The sequence below is a fragment of the Polypterus senegalus genome, chromosome 12 (assembly GCF_016835505.1).
Source record: "Polypterus senegalus isolate Bchr_013 chromosome 12, ASM1683550v1, whole genome shotgun sequence".
NCBI classification, from domain to species: Eukaryota; Metazoa; Chordata; class Cladistia; order Polypteriformes; family Polypteridae; genus Polypterus; species Polypterus senegalus.
The window spans coordinates 31,802,915-31,828,890 of NC_053165.1; the positions used below are offsets into that span (position 1 = coordinate 31,802,915).

Genomic DNA, 25,976 nt, shown 5'->3' on the forward strand with positions numbered 1-25,976 from the left:
TCTACATTGCTAATTAACCTAAACCTAAAACTGGATCCATGAGATGGCAGCACTACTCACTATGCCAACATGCTGCCCCCTCAGCACTAATAAGCACAACAAAATAATCCACACAGAGAAAATAAAAAAATTTTATCTTGGGTTGTTCACAATATTTGTGTCTATTAATTTGCTACCTTGTGCTGTACCCCTCATTAGCCTTTACAGAACAAGTACTTCTTTAGGCTCTCATGTGATTTTTACGTACCACATCTCATGATGAGGTCAGAAATCCTGCAAGTGCTTTTACCACCATATCACAAGAAAACAGGCATACATAGACATACCTTTGCAACACTACCCTTATGGAAGGGTAAACATTAAGGGTAGATTCTAAAGTTTCAGACTGCACATGCTAAACCACTAAGGACACAGTGTAAATAAGTGAATTATAATCTAAAGATACTTTTGGAACCACTAGTATGGATTAAAACTATAATGACTTCAGGGTATTTCTGAAATTTCACAAGACAAAATTTTCATCTTAATATCACCTTTATTATTTTTGAGAGGAGATGGAAAAAGTCCATATGTTGCACAAATAAAGACAAATACTCAGAAAGCAGAATAAACTGAAAATTAAAAAAAAAAATTAACTCCACGCATAAACTGAAAGGATAACGCTTGACTGCTGGCAATCCAATAAATGAAATAAAACTGTAGGATACTCTGAAGATAAAGGAGTCATGGAGCACCCCACAAACATCCCTAGTGGCACTTTAAAAGGCAATGGCCATCACAGTCAGTATAGAAGAGCTTCTTCTGAAGACCACCTTAACATAAAAAACTGCAAGAAAGGGCAGCTTTCCCAGGATGTTAATATGTCACCTTCAGGCCATTTGTCGTCCCACCATAGCTTTCTATCTTTAGTGCCTTTTTACCCATATTCTAGGGCCAAAAATTGCTTATAGTTTTGAGTAACTAACACATGCTTTCACGCTTGTGTGCATTGCAGAACACTTCAGCCCAGAGTCATTCATCATGGATTCTAAAAAGCCTGGTTCAGTAATGCTTACTTGCCATCAGTCCACCAGGCTTTGGGATTATTGCCGAGTTATGTGCCCTGACTGAGTCAGGGAGTAAAAAGGGGGATGACTAGGAGGCAGGGTGACCAACAGCCAAGAAGCTTAGCAAAGATTTTCTGTTTCACCCTGTACAGTCTTCTTGATGCGTAACAACATAGTTGTGAGCCACTGGTCCAGCCGGGATATTGTGTCATACTCCTTGACCTGTATGCACAGTAAAAGATCAATCAATGGAATTTTCTGAAGAGCATTTAAAATTAGGGTGGGGAGGAGAGGGAAATATACTTACTGCATCAGTGTAGGCATCTATATTCTGCTCCTCATGTGCGTCAAGTAATTTCTAAACCAGATACAAAAATGAAAAATTTAATAACTTCTAACATTTTTGGAGTCTTTGAGGCCATAGAGTTTGAAAATAAAAACAAATAATGTTTGTATATGTAACCCCTAATAATCACACCTCTATCTTATGAAACTTTAACACTTGCAATAAACCTGGACTTCTAATAAAACATTAATATGGTCCATGTCACATTTAACACTAGAATTACCAAAGCCTACAAAAAAACCCGTAAAAAATACGGCCCACTTTAAATCCCTTCGCACCTCTCCATTAGCGTCTTTTGTCTTGTAAATGTGCCGATCAAGAAAAGCAGCAAGCAGCCTACTATTCCATCCCCCCACCGATGCAGAACAGGCACAAAGTTCTCCCACTTCCAGCCTTGATTATCTAGGAGTGAAGTGCTGGAGTTTTAGAATGGAAATAATAGATTGTTATTTGGAACATATGCATTTCACGTGTGTTCCGTTTCTACGATAATCTGTGTAAACACATCATTAAAACAGAAATGTTTTTCACATTTTAGTAATAAATGACAAAATGTAGACATAAACTGTTATGTGTAAAGCCTGAAATCTAAAAATCAAATAAAGACTTTCAGAAAAGGTTCAAGGATGATGCAACAGCTTCCATGGCACAGTGGTAAGAATTGCTAACTTGTAATCAAGTGTTTCCCAGTTCGATCCTGGCTACGTATATTTACCGTTTTCAGTAGTGAGCTGCTCTTATTTGTTATTATACAATAAAAACATACATTTGATTTGTGTGTGTGTGTAACAGCTGGTATAAATTTAAAGTACTTGTAAAAGTTAGCGTATTGTTTTCACTTTTATTCTCTCAGTCACAATCACGATACATACTACCCCTTTCTCGCCAAGGGATATGACGCTGTTAGTTTTTATTTGAAACTGGGAATAACTGTAGATGTGAGTGGTGTTTTGAGACAATCGAAGTGGATATTCTCTAATCTGGAGGGATAAAAGCTGACACACAAATGCTGGTGAATCTGCCTTATTCAGATCTCATGATCACTTGATTTTTTTTTTTATTCAGTTTTATTGCGTGTTCCTGTTTACGCTGAACTAGCATGCACCTTATGGTCCATGATGTAAAAACCACACCAGCAAAACACAGAGACATAGGTATATATGATATTTGGAATTATTAATTTTAAGACCTATATAGTACATTTCGGAAAACATTGTGGCACTGATGTACATTATTCATATTCATTCGCATAGCATCTTGTGATTGTAATCAGTGACCGCATGTTTTATTTTCCCCCCCGATCTTGCCCAGTCTCCACATTTTGGTGCATGGTGGCATTTCTTTTGTACTCCAGGACATGCAGAGGAAAGAAAGTTCCTCTGCAAGGAGAGCCATGAACACTCTTCTTTTCTCAGGGGACCCGGCGTACATGCCTTGCACAGTACATGCACTTTGATCGCCATCAGGTCAGGAATGTTATAGCACAAGCAACCAGCCATAACCTCACGCCTTTTGGTGCAGGATATCAACACAGCACCAGAGGAAAAAAAAAGAAAAAGACAAACATATGTGAAATTTTGAACAAATAATTTTATGACCTGAACAGTACCAATCAGAAAACATCATAGCACTAATACAATATTATTTGAAAACAAACATATCAGCTGTAAATTTATGATACTTGTAAAAGTTTGCTTTTATTCTCTCAGTCACTTTCACGTTCTCCCTCCTCTCCTGATCTGACCCTAAATAACAGCACCAGCATAAATTCACACCTGATCTGACACTGTAGCATGTATCGTGATTGTGACCGAGAGAATAAAAGTGAGAGAAAAAAAAAGCTACCTTTTACAAGTACTCTAAATTTACACCGGCTGTTACAGACGCAAATCAAATGCATGTTTTTATTGTATAATATTAACAATAAGAGCAGCTCACTATTGAAAATGGTAACTATACAAGGCAGTCAGGATTGAAATGGGGGACTCTTGATTATAAGTCAACAATTCTTACCGCTGTGCCACAGAAGCTGTTGCATTATCCTTGAAACTTTTGTGAAAGTGTTTATTTGATCTTTAGATTTCAGGCTTTACACATTACATAGTTTATGTCTACATTTTGTCATTTATTACCAAAATATGAAAAAAATTCAGTTTTAACGATGTGTTTACACAGATTATTATAGAAACGGAACACAAATGAAATGCATGTGTTCCAAAAAAAAAAAAAATGTATTATTTCGATTCTGAAACTCCCAGATAATCAAGGCTGGAAATGGGAAAACTTTGTGCACGTTCTGCGGCAGTGGGAGGATGGCATAGTAAGCTGCTTGTCTTGATCGGCACATTTCAAAGACAAAAGACGCTGACAGAGAGGTGCAAAGGGATTTAAGGTGGGCTGGATTTGCAAGTTTTTTTGTAGGCTTTGGTAATTCTAGTGTTAACTAGTGCAGGATCTGTACTAAAATTTTGACTTTCGTATCGATACCAGCTTGGAGGCTTTCACCCATATATCCTAATATGCCATGAAGAACGGGGGTGGAAGGAATGAGTGGAAAAATAGTGCTTAGTTCCTGAAACTGAAAACACAGAAATGCTAAATTACCATTTAAAAAAATTGGGTTTTGGTATGCAGCACAACCCTACATTTAACACAAAAAATGGCTGTATTTTTGCTGAAAAAAATTATCATTTTTGATATACAGTGGTACCTCGGTATACGTCTGCTTTGGAATAAGTCCAACTTGGTATATGTCCTGTTTGGACGTGAAAAATTTTGATTGGTATACGACCTTTGTTTAGAATATGACTCGCATGCTACCCTTGTTTATCTCTCTCGAGACAAAGTCACGACTGCCCACGAGCGTCAGTGCGCCAGTTGCTAGCTTTCAGTGAACAACTATAACTGTGAATTTTCCCGTGTGTGGTATAGTGGGTCCACAGCTCCTGTCAAAGGCCAGTTTTAAAATTAATAATCACCGCGCTCGCGGCTTGGTGGTTGTGTGGCTGAAGCGGTTCTCAGGGCGATTCGCGATGTGGGCATTTCTCACCTAAGTGCACAGGTGAGAGACCATCCGCATTTGTGATTGTTCCTGGGGCTGCTTATCTTGATAAACAGAAGCGCGAGTCGGCTAGAAGGGGAAGAAAAAGAAAGAGGTTGCAAGAGAGAGAGAGGGGTCGGGGGGAGAGAGAAATTGCAGGAGAGCGTTGCAGCTGAACAGGCCAACACCCAGAGAATAGTAGTAGTGGTCACTCCCGCTGAGTGATCATGGAGCGGGATTGACCGAAAGGAGGTTGACTCTCCGCGTAAGGACTTGGGCAAGTGTATTCGCCAGCGTAGGCGCCCTGGACGCTGTGGATCCCAAGTCGCTGCCAGGAGGAGTCTACCGGAGCCAGGGATCAGAGAGGTGAACTGAACAGCTGAAGTAGGCAGAGTGAAGGTTAGCTACAAGTAGGGCGACTCCCCTGTTGTGAAGCAGGGAGGCCGCCAGGTAAAAGGGCACCAGGCTTCTTGTTTTTTTTAAGAATGCATCCTGCTGTATTTTAACCTTGTTGTTTTTAAGAAGACTTTTTTCTATTGTTTTTAACCTCCACGTTTCACTTCTGATTTTATGGATTATTTATTGGAACTTTGGACACTGCACTTTAATTTGAACACCTTGTTTTGTTGATTGTTTTAATAAAAGCACTTTGCACTTTTTCACCCTCCCCATGCTTTGTTGCGCCTCACTGCTAAGCTCATTGGTAACATTACCGACAGTGTAGAGTTCAACTGCTCCCTGACAGCAGATGGGAGCATACAGCAAACCTGCATCGTCACAATGTGATTTTGTATTTTTTCATGTAAATTTGAATTGATTGTTGAAAAGTATGAATGTGGCATGCGTATCCGGGACATGGCTGTTGCATACCGTTTTCTGAGATTTACAGTATCTACGATTGTGAAAAACAAAGACGTTATTAAAAAGTAAAGTGAGGTTAAAATTTTCATTTACTTCATCTAGTTGCTTTTGTATTTATGTATTTTAGTCTTAAGCAGTGTTTAAATTATTTTATACAACCCCATCAATGTATAATATGCCAATAACAATAGGATTTTTTTTCATGGGAACAGATTAATCATTTTCCCATTATTTCTTACGGGAAAAATAAGTTTGGTATACGTCCTGTTTGGTATAAGTCCAAGGATCTGGAATGGATTGAGGACGTATACCGAGGTACCACTGTATATAAATAATTAAAAAAATAGTAATTCTACACTTGCATAAAGAGGCTAAAAATTTCTGACACTTGGATCTGTAGACATCCAAGAATAAAAATAATTGTCTTGAATGTCTGAAATTTCTCTGAAACATCATATTCTTTGCAACACTACTGCAATACCAAAAAAATGCCTCTCATACAGTTAATTACAGGTAAGTCTGTACATCCATTTTCTGGCTTTTTCCATTACAACATCTTTGTCAACTGTAGTTTACACTGGCAGCCATCAAGGATACATAAAGGGACATACAATCAAGAACTAACACTGGATTTGTAAAAAGTTCATTGCTTGATACACAAATCCTCTCAGCAACATTAAATCACAAACTAACGCTCACGTCTTTAAAATGTTGGAGGAAACCAGAGTGCACTGGGGGTAGGGGGGAAACATATGAATACTACATAACTGTGCACTTTTTAAATAATGGTTTTAATAATGAGCATCACTGAGCATCCTATACCGAGTTTTGAGTTAACTGCACAAATTATTCCCCAGAGACAAAGACAAACAATTACAGTGCCCTCACTCCAGTATAATATACTAAAGGGCAGATGGCAATGCTCCCTTACCTTGACAAGTTTGCACTCTCGGGAATCTGAGAAGGCTGGAAACATTTCTTCATATCTCTGGATGGCAAGCTAAGTGACAAGAAATCACAGTTTAATATCATGTGATTTTCCAGTGTCACCAAATTAACTAGGGAAATATCCCATCCATCTAGTGCATCTAACCTGGGCATTCAGCATGTCCACACAGAAATGACATAATGCCGCTTTAAAGAAGTACTCCTTGGCACTATATTTCAGTAGTGTACTGTCCATTGCATGGGTTGCAACCTAGGAAGTAAAGAGCATAACAGAATTCAGTCAACAGAAGTCAGCTTATTATTGAAGTAGCAGCTGAACTCAATGCAAAAATGAGTTTTAAGTATCCATTCATAGAGAAAGAACTGGACCCACCAGCTGTAGCAAGGTTATTACATTTTGCTATTTCATCCCATAGGCACACCTAGCACAATATATTTCAAAAAATAAAACTAAACTGTTAATAGAATTCAATTACCATATATACAGTACTCATGGATAAGTTCTCCCTCGGATAAGTCGGGACTTGATTTTACCATACAATATGTGGTATTTTATAATGTCGGTCGTATAAGTAAAATGCGGAAAACTCATGCTATTGGTCCAAGAGATTATGATATGCTAGCGCCCACCTGAGAGAATAACCACAGAGCACACTGCCTTTTCTTCTATTTGGGTGCGGCAATGCTCTGTATCAGCACATGTTCCTAACCTCTCTCTCTCTCCCTATTGTGCCTATGTGACCACATGGTAATACCCGAACTATTCCGAAGCAATGTTTGCACTGATTTGTGTTTTTTGTATCTCATACCCTCATACACCTTTATCGTAAGAGCATCCCTTATCTACGATGGAGCATTTGATCAGAAGAAAATATGAAACTGGTTTTAAATTAAATGTTGTTGAAGTAGCGAAAAAAATTGGTAACTGCGCTGCTGCAACAAAATTCGATGCGTCTGAGAAACTGATGTGAGATTGGTGAAGGCAAGAAGATGTAAAAAAAAATAAATAAATAAATAATAATAAAGTGTCGCATTTTTGAACGGGCATATAAGTCGGGGTCTGATTTTATGATCGATTTTTCGAGTTTCAAGACCAGACTTATACGTGAGTATATATGGTAAATATTCTACTCATCACAAAAAAAGTTTTGCACTTGAAATCTTCCTATATAAACATTGTTTTGAAACTGCTTCTTTTTCAGAAAGTAATTTTTTGTGTAAAGAATATTCTTGTGCACAAGCTCAGGAAATTCTGCAAAGCACTGGGCAAACTTCAGCATTTGGGAACACTGATTAAGTTTCATCTTTTAATGACAGAATGTTCAACCTGTACACTTCTAATGACCAAAAGATGTCATTTCTAATACTTTCATATTTAAAATAAGTATTGTTTCCTTTTAGAAATATCTGAATTTGTATGTATATGTGAAAAGGTTGGGAGCTACACAAGACCAGTGATGGTATCATGAATGTGCTGTTTTCTAATAAATTTGCATGTACTCTGAATACTTCCTGGCTCACATCAACAATTACAATACCATGTTAATTAACTTGTTTAAAAACTCTCATTCGCTTTTTTTAAGAAATATGGTATTATTTATTTATTTTTACCTTTTTCATTGCTACACAGCCTAGATTTATACTTTTTGTAGGGAACATCACATCATTGACAAAGCTTTAATCCTTATAATTTTAGTGTACCTGTTTAAAACATGCATGCAAACATAGAGAATTATTTGCAAAGTACTTTTGACAGAATACAGGTGTGTGGACAATACCTACAATAAACCAACTTCTTGTAATATACTTTGTACTTTTCATCTAATCAATCGGCATGTATTTCAGAGTGCCTTTCTCTCTATTATAAAAAGAAATCCTGGAATGCAAAAGCAAGGCAACGATACGAGAACTTCCAAGAAGATCACGTAAGACATTTAAAAGACCCTCGAGACAAAACAGACTTGCCACAGAGCGTCTTGCGGGCACCGTAAACATGAGACTTGGTGCCAAGAGACTGTGGCAGGGCCATCTCGCGGGGACATGGAACATGAGATTCTTGCAAGACACACCCTACTTACAAAAGATATCATATAGGGGCACATCCATCAAAAAACAGTTAGTCATGTAAAACCACGTAGTTCACACAGATCCTATGCTCTCAACACATATAAAGCGTATAAGGACAATACGGAGAACAAAGACCCAAAGGTGTTGGAGAGAAAAAAAAGGCACATAAGAGATTATGAAACGAGTAAAATTTGAAAGTATTGCAGCGTCCCAGTCAGGTTGCGGCCTTTTTGGTTTTAAGTGACTGTTCGGTCCGATTGAGGGAGGGCGGAGTACAGCACGGAAGACTGATTGATTGATTGATTGATTGATGCAGTGGGGGGAGGGGGCGAGACGCGGGGGATGAGGGGTTGGAGAAGGTGCTAGAAAGTTGCGTTTGGGGTTACGAAGTCAGCGATGAATGTTCAAGTAAAACCTTTGTGACACTTTATCATGTCCGTCGCTACAGTATCAAAGAAAAGATCGCATTACCGCAAAACAAACGATGATTAATCATCAGAACCAGGTGTAATTGAAAAATGAGCAGGACAAATCGAGGTCAGAGTAAACAACAAAGTCTTTTTGCATTTGCATCATTCAATGCACAAAACGTGGATTTACACAATAACAGACTATACGCTATGAGAATGGTGGTCCTGGAACAGTTAAAGCAACGACAAGTTGAATTTCAAAGAATATACAATTCGGTCAGGTGTATATTTATGACCACAGAGAAGCGATGCAAATTTTAACAGGCAAAAAGAAAGGTAATGTATATATTCCGTGAATTAACATTACACACCAAAGGAGATCATGATATGCCACTCGTTTTAAAATGTTTATACAGTTTACTGTGAGAATAGCTTTTGCTATGACAATCAATAAATCACAGGGACAAACATTAGAAAAAGTCGGATTATTTATTAGAGAAACAGAAACAATATTCACTCACGGGCAGTTATATGTTGCATTGTCACAATGTGTCTCCAAAAATATTGTTTTTAATCATGCTTTAAAAGTGCAAATAATGAAATTGAAACAATTCCAAAGAAAAAAAAAATGAAAATTGTATATCTGATTAACCAAACATAGGGGTTGGCGAGCAAAGTGAGCAGGGGGCAAAGCCCCCTAGTATTTATACAAAAGAAATACAGTTCTTTCATGTGTGAATCTGAATTGGATTAATCAGCTCTGACAATGGACAGTCATTGGTAGTGTAATATGTCCGTTTAATCAAGATTAAAAACGAGACTTCATGAATCGTCCTGCATTTGCTGAAGAAAAAAAGGAACTTCTGGACATAGCTAATGTTGTTATCAATGAAATTTGCAGCTCTATCAAACCAAATAAATGAATACTATAAACTGTTTTTACGTAAGTAAGAATCAGTAAATTTTGCCATGAAAATCTAATACTCAGAACAACGCAATACCAATTTTAAATTTGTTCAGTTCACCTTCAAACATAATGATCATTCAACTGTATTTCAAATTCAGAAATTATTAGAACAGTCCTAGCACAGACATGTTAGTGTTTCATAGATAAATTGAACAAAAACAGTACAGAAATTACAAACATGGACTGACAGGAACACACAGTCAGAGGTCCTATGCAACATTTTTCTAAAGTCAAAATGCAAAGCTTGATAGATTTCAGATAGTATTTGATTTAGTATATGGTTGTTTCCCCATCCAGGTCTAATTTGCAAGTAGGGAAAGAAAGATTTTACTCAGAGAGAAACTGAGATGCAAAATATTAAATGAGAGAAAAAATGCTGGACGCAACGTGATGCATAAAATCCTGCCTCACCTGCTCAAAAATCTCAATAGCTTTCTGATACTGCTCCAGCTGGGCGGCATAAGTGGCAACTTTCAACAGACACTTGTTGGCAGAGCTATAAAGTACAAAATACCAGAGGTTACCAGTGAAACAGGACCAACCGTGTTAATGAATTCTATTTCTAGTGCATGACAAGTGGTCCAGGGGACTAAGCTTCGGTTATCCTTTACCAATTACTGCAGATCAGTTCAAGAGTAAATGCATTACAGCCTAATTAAAGGCAAAACTCATAATGTATATCAATATGATATTTGTGTATTAGAAAAGGAATAGGCGCATTTACCCTAAAATGAGCTGTAGGTAGTGTGGCACCAGAGAGAAAAAAAAAAAAAAAAGATAGGAGATGAAAGTTGTATCTGCACAAATCAGCAAACACTCCACTCCCATAAATATATTTATTTATTTTTTTTTTTTTTGCATTATTTGATCACTCAAAATGTCTTAGGTTTACACTGAAAACAGAATTCTTACTTTGAAAAAGCGCAGAAACAAATTAAGATGGTGCAAAAACTGTTTTACATTACCTCTTTCAAATCAGTCTATTTCTTTTTCCAGTTTAATTTAATTAACCAGAAAATAAATAGTTTGTTAAATCTGGAATTTTTAATCCATTTGGAAAAAATCTGATTTTTTTAAAACTTGTAAATTGGATCATTCAATTCTGCTGCGAGACGAGGGAGGTATTAAACTAATCAGTAGCAGCCACTCAAACGTCTCAAATACAAACAAAATCCTACCTGTTCGATTCCTCTCCCTTGTAGTAATCAGCAGCTTGCTCATAGTGTGCAATTGCCTGCAACAGCAGCAAAATGCCAAAGAATGGTTAATATACTATCCTAACAGTTTGTTTTTTTTAAGACGGAGCTCTTAAAATGATTAGAAAGGGAAATATGTAAAAAAAAAAAAAGAAAATAGGGAATACATAAAAACAAAACATTAAAATTATTTTTTCAGTAGAAAAAGGGGAAAAACTTGGAGGGGGGGACAAAAACTACAATTTTAAGGTATATTATATTGCTGACCAGAGATCCATTTCTGCATACCTTGTCAATATCCACTAACTCAGTCTCATATATTTCAGCAATTGATATATGGTGTTTTGCTGCAATTGTAAAACGCCCCTGCAAACCAATTAAAGAAAGGATATACTAATTAATAAACACACAAATGAATTGACTCAGCTGGCCATGATTTTAGCTTCTTACCATGTCTGTGTAGATCTCAATAGCTCGGTTCAAACAGTTAATAGCCTCTGTGGGTTAAAGGTATTTCATGTTAATCAGTTGAAGCATTCAGCCCTTTTGCTCGCAATACCATTCCCCCATTAGTGTTTCTCATTTACCTTGTGGGTCTGCCTTCTTGAAGGCATTTCCTGCATCAATGAAGTTGGTGGCAGCATCATGCTTGCTTTGTAGTTGCAGATGTAGACGTGCAGCCTGTGTGAATGCATTTCCTGCAGCTGAAGACAAGTGTGGAGATGAACTATTAGGAAAAATGCACCTCTCTATTCTCAGCCTATCACAGTATATATACTCACACTACTGAGCCAGTATTACTGTATATTGTACTAATCTGAAAAAACTGTCCCGTTTACAGATTACTGCATTTCACGGTTATCAAAGGTGATCACCAAACTCTCAGTTAAGGACTTTGTGTCACCATCTGCAAACTGGATTGTAGGCTTCCTGACCAACAGCTGCAGATTGGCAGCATCATACTCTCCACATCGACTTTTCTTGTTCTCCTCTGTGTGGCCAGACAAAGCTCCAAATCCATTATTACATCTCCTGATAACACCACCATTATAGGCCTTGTCACTAACAGTGAGGACATGGCCTAAAGAGAACAGGTCTACCTACTGACTTAGTGGTGCCAGGACAATAATCTCACTTTTTATATCACCAAAACCAAACAGCTATTCATAGATTTCAGAAAGCAAAACAAAGACTAAACTTCCCCCTATATAAGCAGGGATATGTTGCTGAAAGAGTGAGCGACTTTAAATTATTTGGAGTGATTATTATTGATGGACTGAAGTGGGCACAATACATTTCAACTCCTCTCAAAAAGGTTCACCAAAACCTGAGGACAGCTTGCATTTCTCCTTCTGTTCACATTAACTTCTACAGGTGCACAGTGGAATCCATCTTCACCGGCTGCCTCGCATTCTGGTATGGCACCTGCTCAGCTCAAGATCATAAAGCACTTTGTTTTTGGGGTTGGTGGTGGAGCTGCTGTGAAAGTTGCACAAACTATTATTATAGGCAGCCAGCTGCCTTTCACTCTGGACATATGGCACTTGCTGCCTTAGAAAGACAAACAGGATAATTAAAAGACATCACCCATCCTGCATAGCCACTTATGTCACTTCTCCCTTCTGGGAAATAGTTTAAGACCATTCACACTGGCACCTGTAAATTAGGGGGCACATTCTCACATCTACAAGTTCAGGGACAATTTCTATCCACAAGTCATAAGGTTGCCGAACTGTCAATCAAAAGAACATATGTTGCAACATAACATTAACATAACTGTGTGTATGCCTATAGATCATATTATGCATACTTTATTTTTGGTATTTTATGTTTCTTGACTGTTGTGAGGAGACATGAAAGTAAGAATATCATTAAACTATGTACACAATAATAAATTTGACTTGAATAACTTCTAATACTGCTTCTATTATTACAAAGATAGTTTCTTTCACTGACAATGTTCCTTCGTTCCTGAATAAAAACACTGACCATTCTCACCAGATTACTGACAGTTACTCTGAATACTCACTATAACTGACCAAAAATAAATTAAACCCAGTTATTAACTGCAAACATACGGTTGTAGTTTCACTGTATATTATGGTGTTTTTTCCTAAAGAAGTATTAAGGGTATTGAGCTCCAGAAGTAACATTTTACAGCTGTAACTTGGCGTCTTTGGTGCAGTAACTACATTGTGCATTTTCAATGTAATTCCTAATTCTACCCTTAAAATATCAAACAAGATCAAACGGAACTTTACAGTAAGTAAATACTGTTACAACTTTAGTGTACAATGATTTCAATTAAAGTAAACTAATGAATTTCTCCATGTCTTGATGTCACATACAGGTGGTATTTTATATATACAAGACAGCTACATTACCTCCAAGCGAAGGTACCAATAATCTGGGTTTTACCCAAAGAGTAACGAGAAGGCCCACGTGTTAAAATTCCTTGTAGTTTCTGTTTTTGCAGCCTTTAATCACTGCTGACATGAAGAGCAGTGGTCAAAAAATCTTAAGTGACCTGCACTCGACCCTTATGGTATACAATGTGAATTTGCCAAAATATATCAAAGTTTCAATAAAACTGAACGTATTTTCACATTTTTGCCCCCTGTAAAGGCAAATCTATTTTACTGTTTTCTTAATTTATATTTTTGGTCACTAAAAACATAAAAAATGTGGACATACATTATTAGACTAAATTTGGACAACTGCTTAATCAATTACTTGTATCTACATGAATTGTATATTAATTCCTTTCCCTCTGTAGGTTTCATTTAAGATGTTCAAAATTAGAGGAGAAAGAGAAAAAAAAAACTGCACCTTCCTGTACCCAGCTTAAATGGCCTTTCAGATAGCATCACCCACTAATAAACAGAAGGCACAAACTTCAAACCTCAAAGTAGGAACACAAACAGGTAAGATATTCTGGTAATTTGTAAAGGCATGCATATATTCCATTGTTTGTTCTAATTCGAGTTTAGCTGCTGAAACTGCAAAACCTTAAAATGCTCAAAGCTTGAGCATTGGACTGAGCTTGAAATTCTGATCATCCTAAATGTGTATGACAAATTTTCAGAAGTACTGGCTTTAAAATTCAAGATTTTTAAAAGCTTTACGTTAAACAGATGGTTTTTCACGAAACTTCATAAGAATTGATCCATTCGGTCTCAAGATACAGTTTTCAAAACAAAATTCACCAAAGACACAGAACACACATCTTTCCAAAAATGCAATAAATATGCTCTGGGGTATCATAGTGCATTTGCCTCTTCTGAAAACTCAAAATATGGTATTGTTTTATGAAGAAAAATTCTCTATACATGAAATTTGAAAAAAAAAATGCAAGATGAGAAAAACAGCTCTGCAAATGTACAAAAACAGAAGTAATAATTTCCATTTTCAAGTTAGAACTTTCATGACTGTTAAAAACAACAGACATGGAAGGAATTAAAAGTGCATTATTTTTATGAAAAATATTTGATACAGTCTTTAAAATGATAATAAATTGATGTGATAAATTTGATAGCCATAGACCTTTTCTGTCATTTAGTACTACTGTGTGCTAAAAATGTATTGAACTCATTGGTAACACTTTAGGTACTGAAATGGTGACATGTGGTTAAAGTCCAACACATTTATCTTGATATTGTATTGCTTTAAATCTTCAGTTATCATTCCAGTTCCCTAAAAAAGATAAAAAAAAGCTGCTTCAATTATTAAAGGCATACTGGCACTTACTTCTAATTACTTTTAATGAAAATATCTCAAAAACAAGTTTTTACCCATTTTAAGCCTATAACTGCTCTCCATCTTGAAAAAAATCAGTTTCCATGTAGGGAAAATACAGTAGATGTGTGAATGAGGCCATAAACAAGGACTTTAACTTTGTGCTGGTGAATCCAGACTGTAAAGGAACTTACGCCAGAATGCATCTTCTGGACTTCAGCCAAGCACTTAACACTATTGTGTGTGAACTGTTAAAAACTAAACTTCCACAAACGCAACTGAATGCTTACATCTGTAAATGGATTTGACAGCTTTCTGATAAACAGTAAACCGTATTCTCTGATGGGACCCAACACCTCAGACTGTCTCTATATCAGGACAGGTGCCCCTCAACCCTGTGTACTAAATCCCTCCCCAACCACCAATCTATCCCTTATATGTACATGCCTGTAGGTCCACAGACCCTTCAGTAAAAATCATTAAGCTTGTTGTTGATGACACCAGAATTATTGAACTAATTACTAATGAAAATAAAACAGCATATATAATGAAAGAGACTTGCCTTGTGTTGTGCTGCACTACAAATAACCTGGTATTCAATACTACCAAGACAGTGGAAACAGTAACTGACTTTGACAAATGGCAGTCTCCAAATAGAAACTAATGATTGTATAGTCAGTTTGGTGGAAACCTTTAAATTGTTGGGAATAACAATCACAAACACTCTCAAGCTAGCATCCCCATCACTAAGAAGGCTCAGCAATTCCAACTTAAAAAATTAAATATTTCCCAGCCCTATCTAGGTAAATACGCCTTGATAGAAAGTGTGATCATACTCTTCATTGTTGATTTAGTTCAGCAACTGTCCACTACAGCAATAAATTAAAGCTGTTGTGAAGACTGCTGAGATAATAATGGGCTGTGCTCTTCCATTTGTTGCAGACCTGAATGCACCTAGTTTCATAAACCATGTGAAAAGAATCACCACTGGCTCATCGAACCCAGGTCATCAAATGTCCCAAAACATCCCCTGTGTTAAACACTTTAGGTCAATTAAAACTAAAACTAATAGACACCTAAACACTTTCTTTTCCAGGGCCATAGTCCTCACAAACCAGTAATTTAGCCTGTCCTCCTCACTTATATTTATGTGTTCTTTCTTATACTGTATGAAAATTCAAGAGTGTTTAAGAGTGTGTATGTGTGCATACACATGCCTTCATTAACACATTATTAGCACGTCCTTTAGATTCACTATTCTGCGATGGTTTATAATGTATGTTGTTTAATTTAGTTGGAAGCTCCAAAGCTGTAAAATTAAATTCCTGTACATTAAGTACTGGAGAGGGGCGGCACGGTGGCGCAGTGGTAGCGCTGCTGCCTCGCAGTTAGGAGACCCGGGGTTGCTTCCCGGTCCTCCCTGCGTGGAGTTTGCATGTTCTCCCGTGTCTGCGTGGGTTCCCTCTGGGCGCTCCGGTTTCCTCCCACAATCCAAAGACATGCCAGTTAGGTGGATTAGCGATTCTAAATTGGCCCCAGTGTGTGCGTGTGTTTGTGTGTGTCCTGCGGTGGGTTGGCACCCTGCCCAGGATTGGTTCCTGCTTTGTGCCCTGTGTTGACTGGAATTGGCTCCAGCAGACCCCCCCGTGACCCTGTGTTTGGATTCAGCGGGTTGGAAAATGGATGGAAGTACTGGAGAATAAATGTGACTCTGATAAGACCTGTGAAACCTTCATATTCCCAAGAAATGTTATTGGTACATCAAAGGCACTTAGTATGCAACATTTTACAGAGATGAAAAAATTGCTTAATCCACCTCTGACCACTCTAAAATGAAGTAATTTTAGAATGCAAAATTGCAGAAATGAAAGAACCACTTTACTGAAGCTGCAGAAGTGTCAAAAACATTTTTAAGGTCTTGTTGTAAGCAAAAACGTTATCATGTTTGCCTAATATTTTGTGCTTCAACATGCAGTGGGTAAATTCAGTGGTGCAGTTTCGCATACTGCCGCTTGAAAACACAGAAATGCAGGACTGTGGATTAACAACTAATGAATGAGAGGAGAGACTGGTCTTCAAAGAAGACTACTGGCTCATTGACCAAAACGACTGCTATGCCTCCAATATTTAGCTAAATTCAACATACTTTCAGTTTCTTTTTAATTTGTTAAACAAGACTGTTAGGTTAGAGAATGTGTAAACAGGAAGACCCGCTGCAGACTGATAAGAATATTAAGTTTAACTAAAGCATAGGTAATCTTGTCTTGGTTTATGGTTTGCATTCTCTACTGTTTTATCATTTGTAAGACTGTGGTTAATGCAATGAATATTTGCTCCTGCAACAATACTTAAGGAAACATGCTCCAAATATCAAGAACAAACTTTCAACAGTGCTTTCTTGCAACTACTGCATCATTGATCTTCTAATTGACAAAATCTTACAACAGTCTGAAGCATATAAATACCTCATTACTATGCACTACAAACTAAACTTATTTTGCTTAAAGGGAGTCAGTGGAGGGGGCTGAATCAGTACATTAATCAGAAGCTATGCAGTAAGGGAATTTAAACAGTTTATTTATCCATGACAACCAGAAACATGTTGAATAGTGGCACAAAAACAATTTATTTTCAAATTTTCTTCCTTGGAAAGGGCAAAAAATTGTTATAGATTAAACTAAAACTCTACAACTCCTGACACTTTACCATGGCTAAATTACATTTATCACCAATTGTAGAAACTACTTAAATGTACAAGGAAATCTTCAATGCTACCTGAAGCTCGACATTTTCCTCTCACTGTGTGACAACATCCAGCTCCTTTGCCATTTGTACACTTTTAAGATCTTATATACCATGTGTGCAATTTGACCATGTTTCATTCATGTACTCCACCTTTGAGAACTATCACAGAGCCACTAAAACACTGGCATTGCCTTTCAAGCTGCTGCTGTGTGTTCCATTGTCTTTGCAAAATCATTAAGAAACCCCCAAGCCTCAGTGGGGTGTTTCCTACTCTTTTAAGGGTATTTCAGCTCACCACTCCAGTTCTTTGCCATCTTGAACATGTTGGCTGCCCTGGAATACATCTCACAGGCCTCCTCCAGCTTTGAAGAGCCCCTGCAGGGAGGAAAGGAGAATAACTACTACATACAGGCAGTCACAATGAGGTTTAGGAAACAGAAAGGTAATCAAAGACTTCATGGGTATTTAAGTCACAATATAAGACTGTAAAGAATCGCAATGAGAGATAGATAAAAGCGAGAGTGAAGGCACCTCCTTGTCAGACAAAAAATACAAAGGTGAAGAAAATAACTAAAATGCAACACGAGAAAGAAATTTAATGTAGACGTAACTAAATCACAATTCCAAACACAGTTGCAAAATTATATCATACTAGTTTGAATGTTAATTAGCAGCATATATCAGTTATAGAAGTAGTCTGATGATTGGCTCTTCAACAACTAACAGTTTTAGAGGCTAAATAGTTAATACCTAAACTCACCAGTGCATCAATTACAAAAACTCTACAATTATTGCATATGTCAAGAGGAAAAATCCTAGGAAGAATCATAACATATGCCAAACAACGACAAACTGTACCAGCAACAAGAGAGTGGGCTCACAAGTTAAAGCTCATTGACAGTAACTGATGGACACATCATAGGAAATGAATTGGCACCTCGGTTACCTTCTTCTTCATCTTTTCCCATTCTTATGTGGAGTTGATGTGCCTGATCTACCCTCTCCAAACAGTTTGGTCTTGCACCTCCTCTCCTGTCAAACTATTTTCCTTCAAATGTTCTTTTACTTTATCCATCCACCTCTGCTTCTGCCTCCTTCACTTTCTCATCCCCTGTTCTTCTATCCTCATCACTGTTACCCACTAATTACTTATCTGCACCTCTGTTTGTTAGTCAGTCTCAAAAAGAAATGAGCTTTGCAAAGCTGAATTTATGGAAAGCATGCAGTTTGTAAAGAGGATAGATAGATAGATCGATAGATCGATCCCAAGGGGAAATTCGCAGCAGCATACTGATAAAGAACAATATTAAAGAGTGATAACAATGAAGGTATAACAGACAGACAATAATTTTGTATAATATTAACGTTTAACCCCCCGGGTGGAATTGAAGAGTCGTATAGTGTAGGGGAGGAACGATCTCCTCAGTCTGTCAGTGGAGCAGGACAGTGACAGCAGTCTGTCGCTGAAGCTGCTCCTCTGTCTGGAGATGATTCTGTTCAGTGGATTCTCCATGATTGACAGGAGCCTGCTCAGCGCCCGTTGCTCTGCCATGGATGTCAAACTGTCCAGCTCCGTGTCTACAATAGAGTCTGCCTTCCTCACCAGTTTGTCCAGGCGTGAGGCATCCCTCTTCTTTATGCTGCTTCCCCAGCAAACCACCGTGTAGAAGGGGGCGCTCGCCACAACTGTCTGATAGAACATCTGCAGCATCTTATCGCAGATGTTGAAAGACGCCAGCCTTCTAAGGGAGAATTAATGACATCACAAGCTGGTGCATATCACCTTAGTGTAAGGACAAGGGCCAACGGCCTTCTCTGCACTTCATCGCAAGACTCTTTATGCCCAGCAGACCCAAATGCACATGACCTGATACGTGAAGCACAAAACCTTGGACCCTGAGTCTCTGTATCCAGTCGCAATTCAGGGTCCACATTAATGACAGGCTATAAGAAAGGGCAGAAAGGGTTGCAACATCCTTAAAATATCTTGCAAATCTGTGATGACCAAATCAACAAGCTAATTAAAACGGAAGGTCCAGTTATGGGACACATTCTCAACTTGTTGGAGGTAGCAGTGGAAGAGAGAATGAAGACAAAACTGAGTGCCATTATTAACAATGTTGCATATCCTCTCTCTGACTAACATTAAAGAAAATGCCTCACTGTAAATTCAAAGTCAGAAGTTCCTTTTTCCACAAGGTTTGGGGCAAGGACAATTTTTCCTCGATTTACCCCTCTGCTACAGTGTAAAATTACAAATGTATCAATTTAGACGTTATAAAAGGCAAATCCTGTGATGCTAATTGTTCCAAATATTACGGTGCATTGGAGTGGGGGGGCCTATAGAAAAAGTGTAGTCATTTCTACAAAGTGTGACCAAAATGTATACCCTTAAATGAAAGTCTGCAGCATGCACTTTAATCACATAGGTAATTTTAAACTATGAAGCAGACAGATAAATCAAAGAAAAATGGGTCTTGGTCCCAAACATTATAGAGGGCACTGTATTTTTGTTTCTTTTTAGTCTGGTGTGTATTTGTGAGGAGTCTGCTGTTTATCATAATCTTATAAATTATTTATTGAGCTTCTATATGTGAAAAGACCAATTTCTCTTTGAGGACAAATAAAGTGTTCTCTATATATTCAAGTAACAAAGAAATGTGGTTAAACGAGTCATCTTCAACCCTGTTACCTAAATGTTAACTGGTTTGTGTTTGCAGAAAGCCAAGTATATCTTCAAGCCACTATGTCTGGTGGGAGATTTGTGATGGTATCGGCAACCATTGTGGGGAAGGCATTAGGTCTCATGATTGCCCGAACAGCCTGCTAAACTGTTTCAAGAGTAGATTCAGGAATATAAGACTGAACTTCAACACCTTCTGTGGCCTGCCCAATCACCAGATGATTACACTACTGAACCTTTAGAAGAAGGTCTGGAGCGCAGAGTGGGATGTAGCAAAAGGGCAGGCCCAATTATGGGATGCACTCTAGACCTCCTGGAGGTTGTAGCAAAGGAGAGACTTAAAATAAAACTGAGTGCAATTATAGACAATGTTGCACATCCTCTCTCTCTCTCTGACACACTAACAATGAGAACTTTTACCCAACAAACTATTCAGCAGATGCTGTTCTGAAGGCAAAGGATGCTTCTGCTCCTTATTACGTTCTGAAAAACAATATTGTGCCACATGGTATTGTTATTTTCTCCACCCCTGTAATGGTCTGTTTGTACTGGAGGCAATAATCATCCACTCTCCTTTTAATAATAGCCTTTTAATTAAAAAGTCACCAGGATGTTAAATTTTAGTTTTAGAATTGATGGAAGCCAGAGACAGGGTGACGGCTTACACCAGCAGCACCGGGTGCCAAGGCAGAAACCAACCCTGGACTGGACGGCAGTGGAAATTGGTTTTCAATCATAAAACAAAATCGTTAGAAAAATTAATATTTGTGACTTATAAACATTACTTACCCTGCGCCTGGTTAAGATGCTTAAAAATAGCTGTATTATGCGGTAGAAACAATTTAATAAATACAGAATTCGACAACAGACGGATAGAACTGAGAGGGAAGTGAGAGACACAAAAAGACACAATATCTTCAATTAATGACATCACAAGCTGGCGCATATCACCTTAGTATGAGACAAGGGCCAACGGCCTTCTCCGCACTTCATCACAAGACTCTCTATGCCCAGCAGACCCACTGCGTTCACCTTACTTACCCGAACAACGTCCCAAAAAATGACTGCGAAGACTTGACTTTCTTTTCGGCTTCGGCGAGCAACGCCAAAGCCTCCTTCTCTTTCCCACTGTTGTCCATTATAACAATCCTGAGTTTCAACGGTGGTCCTGAGCGTTTTAATGTTTCACAAAGTCCCCGTCAGGCAGTTGACACATCACCCTCGCCAGCTTCACCCGCGACACGTGAGTAGAGCGGAAATCACACACTCATCACGTGAGTGTCCTTGTCACGTGTGCAGGGTTTGTATACGTCACTGCGTTATTATAATAGGATGGCGCGTTCTTCGCGCCAGTGTTCATTGGGTATATCGTTAAAGTAACTGTTTCATTTCCTTTTCACAGGCGATGCACTGTAAATAAATGATAAGAACTGAGTGAAAAATATAGGACGCCAACTAACTGTCTGTCTATCTACAGATTATCTATACATATATAATGTTAATTTAAGGGGCTTGAACCTCGATCTTAGTCCCAGTCGAAAATGTATAACCAAATATGTTCTGGAAATTCAAAATGTTTAATGTGGACGTTTTCAGTTCATAATGAAATTGTTTTTTCTGATAAAGCTGTATCAGAAAATGGCAAATAAAAAAATAAAAATGGCCAAAAATTTAGAATCAACCAAGAAAACCACCAAGGCCTCCGTTCTTTTCTTCACACTGCTCCAGATAACAATAGAATGGTATATAGTATGTACAATTTCAGGAAGCAGCTAACTGAGGACCTGTCTGTTTTTCAGAATGAATTATGCATTTCTTCGCATGTAAGATTTTAAACAAATTGTTAGATGGTTGAAACAGTTTTGATACCCATTATTACTTATTTAATTGCTGATTTCTTATTATTTTTTCTTTTTCTTTATCAATTAAATGGTCGCTTTCATACATTTTGCTTGATTTAGCTTTATTTTAGTGTTGTCAATATTTGATTTAACTTGGCACAGATTTTGTTGTATATTGATGTTTGCTAGTTTTAAATATATTTTTGATTATGCAGGCTGGACAGTAACATATGTACGCTTACACACTGCCTCCATTAGACCGTTCTGCTCATTTGTTAGGTCTTCTTGCCATTTTTTCAAACCAATTTCAATTTTTCATATTAAAAATACTGCTCTTATCACTTGTCTCACTTTTTAAAATCTAACCAATTAATTTTTCCTTCCCATTGTCCAACAAAAGAGCCTAGGAAGCATCTTCTGGGCTTAATGGAGTAAGAACAGCATGGTCAGAGAGAGAAGGGTGACAGAGTTGTTGACTTCATTCCCCCTTTCTCTCAGCAAATCAGATAAACAGTGACGTCACCTCTTCCTTTTGACTCAGCGGTCCTGCTCCTTCCACACAAAACTATAAAAAAGACAGCAAAGACCAGAAGTCAGCATTTATTCTAGAACACGTGACTAAAGAAAGCAGCGCTCTAGCTTCAGAGTGCTCTTTCAATAACTTCTGAGACCAGGATGGTCCTGCATAATTTTGTTATTTTTCCATTATTTTGAAATCTTTCGATTTCAGACATTAAACGGGGATATCACAGAGGACTGACCCTTCATTTTGTCTCATTTGGTTTTCTTACTCATTTACACCCTTGTTATCCTCTCACTCTCTTTCTATAATGTTTGTCTTTATCAGCTGTTGGTCTGTTTATATAATTTAACTCTTTTTTAAATTGTCCTCAGTAGACATTGTCCGCATATCCATTGTTTTTACCTCTCTGTTTACTGATGCATTCACTATTGTCACTGTACCTCAAGTTTAGCAATTTGTGGAGGTTAGGAAAGATAACTTCTTTATTAGTTCTCTTTTGAATATTTCACACTTTCATTTCCAAAACAACTGAAACAATATTATTATTCTACTCATGAATTTTGGGCAGAGGTAAAAAGAATGCTGCCAAATACTGTATAACTGGCTGCTCTTAACACTTTTTATTCCATTATAGCTTCCAGAATACTCTTAAAAATAAACATGCCAGAGAGTTTTTTCAGAGTGATGCTATAGAGCAGGGGTGCCCAACTCCAGTCCTGGAGGGCTGCAGTGGCTGCAGTGGCTGCAGGTTTTCATTCTAACCCTTTTCTTAATTAGTGACTTGTTTTTGCTGCTAATTCGTTTTATTTGACTTACTGTTGAAGACTCAGACCCCTCAATTGTTTTTTTTTCCTTAATTAGCAGCCAAACAATAATGAGATACAAAATGAGTCAAAACAGGACCAGCAAACTGTGACAAACATACAATATCTGAAAATAAAGAAAGGTGAAGTTCTCAGGAATGCTGATCTGCTCTTAGAAAAGAGAAAATCCATAATTTCAGAAATGTCTGCTATTGCACAATGAGAGCAGCAACAAGCCATGGAATTAAAGAACAGGTTTAATTAACAACAAGACTCTGTGCCTAATTAAGCAACTGGTTGGAGTGAAATTGGCTGAATTTTGAGTGACTGACTGAGTTGGTCTTCTGTTGGCTCACTCATCTGACATTTCATTTCTGTTTGGGTGCCATTTAAGGAAAGAAATGAACCAATTCAAAGGAACAAATCTTAAAAAACAAGACAATTAAAATGAATTCAAAAGAAGATAATTAGCAGCAAAAACAGATTGCTAATTAAGAAAAGGGTTTGAATGAAAACCTGCATCCACTGCGGCCCTCCAGGACTGGAGCTGGGAACCCCTGCATAGAGGAACCATCTATATGTGGGTTCCATAAACAACTTTTATTTATGTAGATCCATTATCAGCTTCATACAGTGACTAATCATGAATAAATAGTTGGTGACAGATTAGTGAAATACAAATGGGTCATCTGGGTTCGCTTCCCGGGTCCTCCCTGCGTGGAGTTTGCATGTTCTCCCCGTGTCTGCGTGGGTTTCCTCCGGGCGCTCCGGTTTCCTCCCACAATCCAAGGACATGCAGGTTAGGTGGATTGGCGATTCTAAATTGGCCCTAGTGTGTGCTTGGTGTGTTTGTGTGTGTCCTGCGGTGGGTTGGCACCCTGCCCAGGATTGGTTCCTGCCTTGTGCCCTGTGTTGGCTGGGATTGGCTCCAGCAGACCCCCATGACCCTGTGTTCGGATTCAGCGGGTTAGAAAATGGATGGATGGATGGATGGAAATGGGTCATGGTTTTTAAAAACTCAGACTGCATACAATAACAGGCTAAATTCAAGTTTTCTTAATCTGTTTGGTGTACTGCTAGGTAGTCTACATATTAAGACATTTTTAAAAACACAAGGAACCAACTTCATTTTCAAAGAACCTTTCCAGAGTGAAATGGTGCTTAGTCAGGTAATAGTTCTATGAGGAAACATTAGAACCCAGTAACGCTCCATACAATGCCATTAAAGAACCAGTATTTGTAAGAGTAAGGCCAGGCCTTCTTTTCAGTTTTTTTAAAGTTATTCCTTTTATTTCTGTATTTCCTTCATCCCACCCGTCTCTGTTTATTACACATGAATACATTTGTCTGTGCTTCACCACCCCCTAGGATGTTTTTATGCCTTTTACTTTGGGGTGTTTTCTTAGTCTGTATGCCAAAATTTCATATTGCACAAAAAAGACAACCTTATCTTGTTCCAGTGCTGATTGAAATTCCATTACTTAAGGCCCAAACGAATTCTGGGTTGTTTATTACTGATCGAGACATAATTTGCAGCCACAAAATTTAATTTAATTTAAATATTTCACTTCCATTATATATTTATGCACTGCCTTATCAAAGTCTTTCTCCTGGTTTACATTTACCTGAGCCTCCTCTTTCATTTCTTTCTTCTGCTAAATTAATAGATTCCCTTCTTAACACCAGCTTATATGTTACATGCCATCCAGGCACTGCATATTAAAACATTACAACAATCTAGATGAGAAAAGGTAATTTAGCACAAAAATGCTTGCCAGTCCTATCTATCCATTTCATTATTTTTAAAAAAATCAAGTCTAGTTTTGAAGGACCCTAAATTCCTACTGTCTACCGCACTACTTGGTAGTTTATTCTATGTGTCTATAGTTCTCTGTGTGAAGAAAAACTTCCTAATGTAATTCTTTTCATTATTTAAAACATTTCAATCATGTCTCCTCATAATCTCCTTTTGCTTAAACTGAAAAGCCTCAGCTCTTTTAATCTTTCCTCATAATTCATCCCCTGTAGCCTTGTAATCACCCTAGTCGCTCTTCTCTGGACCTTTTCTTGTGCTGCTATGTCCTTTTTGTAGCCTGGAGACCAAAACTGCACACCATACTCCAGGGATATCATGTATAAACGGTGCGTACACACAGAAATGTTGCGTAAGAACTTTTCCACATTCAAATCGCGATATATAAAACCTGCACTTGGCGTAAAGCCCCGCACTTTTCCACGGTACCTCATGCCTTGTCGTACGTAAGTTCTCCGCTCGGTTTTGCAGACTGGCGGTACTCAGCATCAAAGCACTGCTACTGTTCCTGTGTGGTTACACCTTATTTTCCTGACGCGGCTTTATAAATACACTGAAACTAACCGCATATTGTTTATTAGTGTAATGCATCTGATTGTAATTAACTTGTAACAATATAATGGTCCAGGGAACAGCCATAGTATTCCAAATACCATAACTGCTTTAGTGTTGTTACTCTCACTTCTCCTTCTTCTTCTTCTTTTTTTTCTTCTTCTTCTTTCAGCTCCTCCCATTAGGAGTTGCCACATATTACGTTTTCCATATTACTCTCACTGCACCACTCGGAGTATTTATATCACTGTATCTGAGTGTGAATCACAGCAGCAGCTGATCGGAAAGAGAATTATCGGTATACAGTTAATGGACACGCTGTCTCAGCCACTGCAAAACGTTTTAAAGCCTTTCCTGTACAGATCTCGCGGTTCAGAAACAGTTTCATCCCAAGAACTTT

General features: G+C 37.9%; 1 protein-coding gene across 1 annotated transcript; it reads right to left on the reverse strand.

Moving 5' to 3' along the window:
* Nucleotides 1–515: 515 nt before the first annotated feature.
* Nucleotides 516–21,297, reverse strand: napab (N-ethylmaleimide-sensitive factor attachment protein, alpha b). Its single transcript, XM_039770869.1, has 11 exons — nt 21,086–21,297; nt 17,657–17,736; nt 11,469–11,585; nt 11,332–11,378; nt 11,170–11,247; nt 10,864–10,919; nt 10,097–10,181; nt 6,387–6,491; nt 6,225–6,293; nt 1,354–1,404; nt 516–1,268 (listed from the first exon to the last, which is right to left on the reverse strand). Exons 1-11 carry the CDS (start codon nt 21,181–21,183, stop codon nt 1,167–1,169), a joined length of 888 nt encoding a protein of 295 aa, XP_039626803.1. The 5' UTR covers nt 21,184–21,297; the 3' UTR covers nt 516–1,166.
* Between the last annotated feature and the right edge of the window lie 4,679 nt (nt 21,298–25,976).